The sequence below is a fragment of the Citrus clementina genome, unplaced genomic scaffold, assembly GCF_000493195.1.
Source record: "Citrus clementina cultivar Clemenules unplaced genomic scaffold, Citrus_clementina_v1.0 scaffold_2, whole genome shotgun sequence".
Taxonomy (NCBI): domain Eukaryota; kingdom Viridiplantae; phylum Streptophyta; class Magnoliopsida; order Sapindales; family Rutaceae; genus Citrus; species Citrus x clementina.
In genome coordinates this window covers 9,042,973-9,051,256 of record NW_006262688.1, presented here as the reverse complement: position 1 = coordinate 9,051,256, position 8,284 = coordinate 9,042,973, and the positions used below count along the sequence as shown (strand labels likewise).

The following is an 8,284-nucleotide window of genomic DNA, read 5'->3' as shown; positions in this document are numbered from 1 at the left end:
GTTACTAAAACAATTTGATCAAGTGAAAGAATCAATCCATCTCCACAAATCCCCAAGATTATGATTCTGGAATCCCCTAGATTTGTGACATAATTTTATTTATCTAGCGTCTAGTTTAGCTTCCTGTGATGCCTATGTAACTTCTGCGCTCTTCATTATTTTCATACATGTTTATTTTATCCATATTACTTATATATAGGTTCGAACAGAATACCGTCAGCACAATGATGAACAACAACTTTTTCTTTAAATACTTATAATTTCCTAAGAAGAAGAACAAACGTGAGGGGCTTAATTTCTTCTTTAGCCATTTCTTCATCCACAAGTCGACCATATATCTCAAACAAATTGTCTAAAACTCCTTCTCCAATACCAAAATGATGAATAATTGTTGATTCTTGAATAGCCCTAACTGTTCTAGCAACGGCAGAGCCATAGCTCTCACCACGATCATGACCTTGTCTCTCTACCTGAAACATATCGAGCTGGTCTAGTTTAAAAGAATCTTCTCTCCCCACTTCACCTTCTATTTCTTCTTTTGATGGTGCATAGAAATGAGCATGGTAAGCAACGAGCTTTTCTTTCTCTATTTCTCCCTGTAAGTCATCAAAGAGGAATTGGGTTAACAAAATTTCGTCACAGACATTTATTTCAAAATTATTTAATTATTCATGGCAGTGACTAGGATAAATATATTATATAAGAGTGAAAATCTAAAATGGAGAATGACACTTTGGTTCACACCCAATTTGAGAATAAATTTTATCACCTGGATCCTTGATAAATTTTATTCACCATTTCATCCGCCCTTAATGTTAAATCAGTAATAGGAAAGTACATTGAAAATAACAAATAAGTTGATCAGTTTTAATCTGTAAAATTATTGGATAATCAATTTAGGTGTGAACAAATCATTTTTTTCCTCAAACAATTTTTTTTTTTGGGTAAATCTAACCATGAAAAAGAAAAATAAATGTTATGCTATCAAATAATAAAAATAAAATTTAAAATCAAAGTGTCATTCTTTTGATTTAAAATAAATGGGACAATTGATTTGAAATGGCGCCATTCATAAAAAACTTTTTCGTTATTTTGATAAGAATCCAAATTGTGTACTGTGTACGACTCACAGATAAATTCTAAAATGTTTTTAAAATACTATATCGACTACATAACAAGTAAATGATATTATAATGTGAGTGCATTTATTTTAAAAAATTATCATTAAATAGTAGTTATATAAAATTCAACTACGCATGTAATACATATACTAATCAATTGTATTAGCTCTTATGTATCTTTAGAATTGCTTTAGAATTGTTGTACAAGTCTCATGCATGCATGATTGCAGGTATGGGAATTCCAAAAGTTGAATACCTGTGAAACCAGGATGGCTAGTGATCGTGAGAGGAGTTCCCAAAAGAATGAGTTGCCTCTGTCAACATGGTCTGGACCAATTCTTCCCAACAAGATCAGCACCATTCGGCCTCCGACGACTAGCTCTTCCGATCGTGATCGAAGAAATAAGGTGAAGTCCTCTTGAAATTGCTTAAAATATGCCTTGGACACTGCTGAAGGGCTAGATTCTGAAATGTAAATGTTGCCTTTGTTTATTGACTCTCCCATCTCGTTGTAAAGTGTTGGTGGAACCTGCAAATGTTTAAAAAAAAAAATATTATCCTTGTTAAACTAACGATGTGTTTAGGACTAAATGCTTCTTCTACTCACCGTTGAAGTAGCGCAGTACTTACTTTCTTTTGACAACTATAACAATGTTTGCCAATAGCAGAATCGGGGTTCTGGTTCGATAGGGCCAAAATGAAGAAATGACAGACTCCTATTTTGGCTTGATGGCCAAAATGAAGAAACGACAAATTTAAACAGAACACATAAACATAAATTTTACATTAAATATACTAAATTTTAGTGAAGAATCTTTTCTTTTGTGAAATACTTTTTGGACCTGTAGAGGTCCGGGCTTGCAGGCCACAACCTAATTGGATAATTGGCTAATATTTGCCACAAGTAGTGATTATATGATATGTGATAGCATATCGATGAATTAAAAGTCACTACACTTTAATAATGCTAACTGTAGTAACTAATTGGATAATTGGCTCGAACGGAAGGGATTAAGAGAGCAACAATATAGAGAATCCAAAGTACCTTTGATAGCCAGTGCAAGCTGTTAGATGAATGGATAAAGTGCAAGGAATTGTTGGGAAACAATCTTCCATAAAATGAACCGGGGTAACCGGCAATATAAACAGAGGGAGAAGACCCACCACCTCTTTCATTTCTGAGCTGCCTATGAAAATCGGGCAAGGCCTTAAACACCGAGTTGAAATCATTTGTTGGAAGATCATTAAGGTAAAAATGGAACTCTGGTGCTGGATTCTGCAAGATTTCACGACTAGTCATTTCAACTGTTTGAACAAAATCTTTGATGATTGCTAGTGTATTGGGTCCAGAAGAACAACCCAAATCAGCTATGTTTATTGTCTTTGGATCTATTTCAAGATAAAGTTGTTGTAATGCTTCTAGGGTTATGTGCTTCACTGTATCTGATGCCTTCTTCTGTTCATAACAATTCATGATAACAAAATTAGAAACTGTCCCAAGTTATAGTAAAAAACGAAAAAAACATCAAATGATAAAAAGAAATTAAAAAGCCAAACCTGTAGCGAGGAATTTCTGGCATAGCTAGTCGGGCCAGTACCTCCGGCCATGTGAAAGAGTTTCTCCACATCCATATTGAATCTCTTTTCCTTTTGTTGTGCGTTATAGCCTCCTTTTAAAGAAAACTTTAATCATGAAATTCTTATCTATCATCATTATTATTATTTTTATTATGAGTAATTTATACAAAGATCCCAGCATTTAAGATCCAATAACTTAAGTTTTAACTAATGTGGTGGGTTAATTATTAATTAATGACTCAATAATTACATATAAATTGTTACATCAGTTGAAACTCAAATATTGTGAATTTTTTTTATTTTTTTATTATTAATTTTACTGCCTTGATAACTATTATTGGTAGGTAAAGACATGTTTTATTTATTTCAATATAAATTATGGTTTAATGTGGGAGGAAGCCCTAGAAAAAAAAATCAATTATTAAGTTAATTTCTTTGTTATATTGAAATAAATCCATGCGTCTTCTTTCTTGAGTTCAAATAATAATAAAGGATAAGGATTAGTGATTCCTAGGTGGGGTTTTCTAATTCCATCTAAACTTTTGAAGCAAAAAAAAAGTTATCCATCGAAATTTGTAAAAAAAGTAATTTTATTTTATTATGGCATAGTATCATGTTTTTAGTAATCATATTTAATATTCAAACCTTTAAAGCAAACAACCCATAAATCGATTTAGTTAGATAACTTCAAATAATAATACTATCAAATCTTAATTAATAGAGTACAAATTGATGTTGCCTAAATTTATGGATTGGGTGAAAATATAAAATAATAAAAAATAATCATTTAGGTCAAAAGCTATCTAATCCATCCAATTAAATTATAATACATCAATTAGTACAAAATAAATTTATATAAGAGTTTATAACTTTATCTTTAGTCATTTTAAATTAAAAAAGAAGAAGCTATCCACACCTCAAAGTTTGAAAAAAGCTATCTACACCACCAAAGTTTGCTTAATGGTTGCATAGATCCCTTTGATTTCATTAGTGGTCAAATAAATTATATATTGTAGTGATTTAACACCTCTTATAAGTCAAGATGCCAACCACTGCCTAGGAGACTCTACTCAAGATCAAACAAGTTGTGGATGAAACCAAGCTTGATATCAAGACCCCAACTCTGATTACAATTAGCCCTAGATCTAATGATTAATATCACAATGTATAACTCAATCAAGAAACAACTCACAACACACAAGAAACAGAATCTTACGTGGTTCAATTGTGCATTTCATGCACAATCTACATCCACGGGAAAAGCCACAGGAAAAGCTTTATTGATGAATCAAGAAGACAAATACAGAGCTTCTATACAAGAGATTACAAGCAACGAGAAGAACCTCTCTCACTTCTCTATCTCTCTCTTAAGCTCTCTCTGAATCACGCTCTTTCTCCTTCAGCAACCAGCTTTATACTCCTGATGCTGAAACCCAGATTGCACAAAATCTAGACACGTGTGTAACAACATCAACAACCTTGATTCGCTTCTTCACGAGCTGGCTCACGTGCTTCACTTAAGTTTATCCAAAAACGACAGAGGCTGAGTCGTTTAGCTTTTGAACTTAAAAGCCTCGTGCTGCACGTGACAAATGACTGAAAGCATTTGATCAAAACGAAACCGTTTTGGGACTCTGAGTTTTCGATTCATTGCACTCAAGTCCACACACACACACACACACACACACACACACACACACACACACACACACACACACACACACACACATATATATATATATATATATATATATATATATATATATATATATTTGTTTTAATAATTTATTTCTACTTATATGCTATTTTATTTATTTTTTTAATCTTAGTATCGTATTTGTATTTGTCATAAAAGGTTTTGAATATAATCAAAGGCATAATAGAAAAAAAAAAAGTCTTTGTGTGACTATTTTTAAGACTAATGGATTTTTGACTTTTTCCATATTAGGTTATACATCTTAATATCCTTATCCCAAATCATTGATTATTTTTCATGGAATATATTCACTTTTTTCATTGATTATTATTCATAGAATATATCCACATTCTACATGAGAGTATATTACCCACTTACATTGAAGGAATTGCTTATAAATGATTGGTTAAGATATGTCCTATTAATTCTTTGAATTTCCATTAATTTTAATGATCATGCAACCCCCTCCCGAAAGGGGATAAAAAATGAAAGTAAGAGAGAGGGGTGGGTTTGATTCCATTAGAGGCCACTTGAAAGCTCATGAGTGAATCTACTGCTTGTTGGCCACTATTGACGACAGTGGTCTGGCATCAAAGTCAATGACAAAAATCGGGAAAAAAAATAATAATTAAAAAGGAAAAAGAGTTGGTCTTTTAAGTGGGTTAGAGTCTCAATGTATTATGATGCCAATTTCTAAGTGGTCATAGTGTCTCTATGGCCTCAACTTTCACATTTTTTCAGGAAAGTAAATCTTTAGCTGGGAAAGTTCTTGGTTTAGTTGTATTTGCACAATCTTTTGTCTACATTTTCCCCATAAATAGAGCAAAAGTTCCGGATGCACGTGTCAACAAGGGACATACTTGATGGATTGACCCCTTCCATTAAATTGAGCACATGCCATTGCCTTCCCTTCCAAGCACGCCCGTCGATTAAGGGGGCAAGTATCGATCAAGCAGTTACTGTCATTACAAATTTTACAATTCAAAGATTATGATTACATTTTTGTAACGACCGATTTTCTTTGCCCAACAAGGTATAGTTGATTTACCACGTTAAACCCACTTAGGGTTTGTGTGATAGTAAAGTGTTGCGATTTTTACTTTTATTTTATTTATAAACCCTCAACTCAATGAGGAGATTCATTGAACTGAAAAATAAAATATAAACAATTGGTGAGAGTTACTCCATAAAAAACTCATAAAAATCTAAAACAGAAGAATAAGGCAGTGCGGTTTTTAAGTTATAACTGTTGTGGTACAAAAGCTATTATTACTAACAAAAATTATGAGTGTTTTGTTAATATTGTTAAATAAAACTTAATAAATTAAGTTTTTTTAAAAGGTGAAATTAAAAAAAAAGAAACGCAATTGTCACAGCCTCAATTATAGCAATTTTCAAACGCTCCAACAGTTGCACTATGACAGTCCAGACTGTCCAGCTGCTTTTAGCAGTAACCAGCCTTTTAAGTATGAAGAGTTGCCTTTATCTATATAAAAAAAAAAAGTATGAAGAGTTGCCGGTTGCGTGATTAATGAAAAGATTGACTTTTCTTTCCCAATAAGCCTTTGCCATATCCTTTGTGATATTTGATGTGTTGGTATTGATAAAACTATAGATAATGATAATGAGAGCTTTTTCAAGTTGAATCTTAATGGAATTGCAAATGAAAGGCTATAATTAGCTAACTTCCATGACAATTTGGTTGAAAGTCTGGTGATATGTACTGATGTGAACATCCATTTTCTTTTGAGTTGGTAAGTTTCCAATTGCTATTTGAACTCGGTTCGGGCCTCTTAACCACACAAAGAGGAGCGCGAAAAATATAGAATGAAAAGTAAAGCAGAAACATATAGAGTTGGTAGGTGACAGGCAGGGACATGATAAGTATTTGGGTCCACAATATGGAGACGGTAAATTTATCTTTCATAGGGGTCTAACAAAATAGGTATAAATTGGGTTAAATTTGAGAGTCTCTATTTATTTATTTATTTATTTGTTTTTAATGTGAGCTCCGTGGAGAAAAATTTATTGGTGTGTTTACTAATTGAGAATGAGAATGGAAATGAGAGAATGTGAATAAATGATGTGTTTACTTATTTAAATGAGAAATAGAATGGAAATGAAAGTAGTGGCCCTACTTAAAATTAAAAATGATTACTAGAATTTCTATTTTTATGGGGAGGATGAATGAGAATCTCATTCCTTAAAATGACTATATTATCCTATTTAAATCTTAAAATTCTCATTTTATCATTTCTTTTATTTATTTAATAATAATAATAAGAAAAATAATAATGACAATAATCAACTAAGGTCAGTTTAGTAATTTGAAACAAACTATTCTAATTCCAAGATAAAGTAAACATATTAATGACAATACGGCTCATTCTAATTCTGATTCTCATAAATAAAGTAAACAATTCATTCTGGTTTCTATTCTCTATTATGATTCCAACCCATTCTGATTTCCCTCTATTCCGATTTCATCCTATTTCGATTACTAATTAGGAATATAAGTTTAAAATAACCCCCAAATCTTGATTTAACTTTGAGTATGAATTAAAACATAAAATTTTATATGGTACCAGAGAGTTCATGTGTGAGTGAATCTATACTAACTAGATTTTTTTATAAAAAAAACTTGCATGTGACAAGAATATCTAACTTTTGTATATAAATTAAACCCTATGCTTCTATAGGCACTCTAGCCTCAAAAGAGTTTATCTCTGTGTGTGTGTGTGTGACAGAACTTATGAACTAGGCTTGGCAATTTAAGGGCTTGGGCCGGGCTTGACAAAGCTCAAACGTAAGCCTATATAATTTGTAAAAAGTTCAAGCCCTCTCAAAGCTCGTCCAATCTGGATGGGCCTGAACCTGGCCTAGGTTTTTATCAAATTTTAAATAATTTTATATAATTTTTTTAATAAAATTATAAATTTTAACAAAATAATTATCCAATACATTATACTACGATAGGCTAAAAACTTAAAGATAATTATCTAATACATGATTATCCAACACACAAAATACTAACACCACAAGTGCCCAACATAATAAACCATAACTGCTAATATAAAAAACAAACTAACAAAAAAAAAGTGTTAAAATAAATAGTAAAACAAAAATAATTAGTAATTAATTTGGTAAAGAATATTCTTATACCTCGACTGCTAGTAGCCCATAACCAATGCTGAGAGCATATAATCGCTTCCAATGTGTCTGGATGTAGTCTGCTCTAATGTGGACTCAATGTTCTACCCCCCGTACTAAAAGCCAACTATGAGGTAAGAGTTGTCACAAGTATAGTTAACAAATCCTTGGCAATCTCCGCCAAAATAAGATATTTGCCTTTGTTTATCTTCCATCATTGTAAAACATCAAAGTTCGAAGTTCTTTTGACTAGAGGGTCCTCCAAATACGTATCTAAGTCAGACTTCGAACTAATAGGTTGACTATTTTGGGTTGCATATGCATCAAAATCACCCATATCATCAATACCATCAAAATCAATAGAGATTGGTCGGAAAGAAAAACAATTGAGGTAAAAGGCTCACCAGCAACATTATATCTCGTAGTTGCGGATTTGACCTCATAATAATTCATCATTTCATCACAAAGCTCTCGCACTCTCTTAAGTTGATTTTTAAGACCGACTGCATAAATCTTCGAATAATAGTAATTAATCAACATCATCTTGTATCTCAAATCAAGAATAACAACCATGACCAATATCTCACTAATCTTATCCTAATACTTTAAAAAATTTTCAATTATGTTATCCACCATGTTCTTAACTGTAGGAACATCTGATGTTTGCCACCCCTTCAATGCAATCATCATTTTACAAACCAATAAAAAAAAATTAGGAGTGAGGTATGTTGTACCTGAA

At 32.0% G+C, this 8,284-nt stretch overlaps 1 protein-coding gene across 1 annotated transcript; it reads right to left on the bottom strand.

Moving 5' to 3' along the window:
- Positions 1 to 254: 254 nt before the first annotated feature.
- Positions 255 to 2,754, bottom strand: LOC18050974 (salicylate carboxymethyltransferase). The gene is made up of 4 exons (XM_024191567.1): positions 2,679 to 2,754; positions 2,167 to 2,577; positions 1,378 to 1,650; positions 255 to 596 (listed from the first exon to the last, which is right to left on the bottom strand). Exons 1-4 carry the CDS (start codon positions 2,751 to 2,753, stop codon positions 255 to 257), a joined length of 1,101 nt encoding a protein of 366 aa, XP_024047335.1. The 5' UTR covers position 2,754.
- Between the last annotated feature and the right edge of the window lie 5,530 nt (positions 2,755 to 8,284).

Bases quoted from the DNA above. Each gene is read 5' to 3' on its own strand.
- LOC18050974 (XM_024191567.1), bottom strand. From the start codon at position 2,753: ATGGATGTGGAGAAACTCTTTCACATGGCCGGAGGTACTGGCCCGACT. The intron at 2,578-2,678 runs GTTTGGCTTTTT...TGTTATGAACAG, and splicing joins CCAGAAATTCCTCGCTACAG to AAGAAGGCATCAGATACAGT. The intron at 1,651-2,166 runs GTACTTTGGATT...AAACATTTGCAG, and splicing joins GCTTGCACTGGCTATCAAAG to GTTCCACCAACACTTTACAA.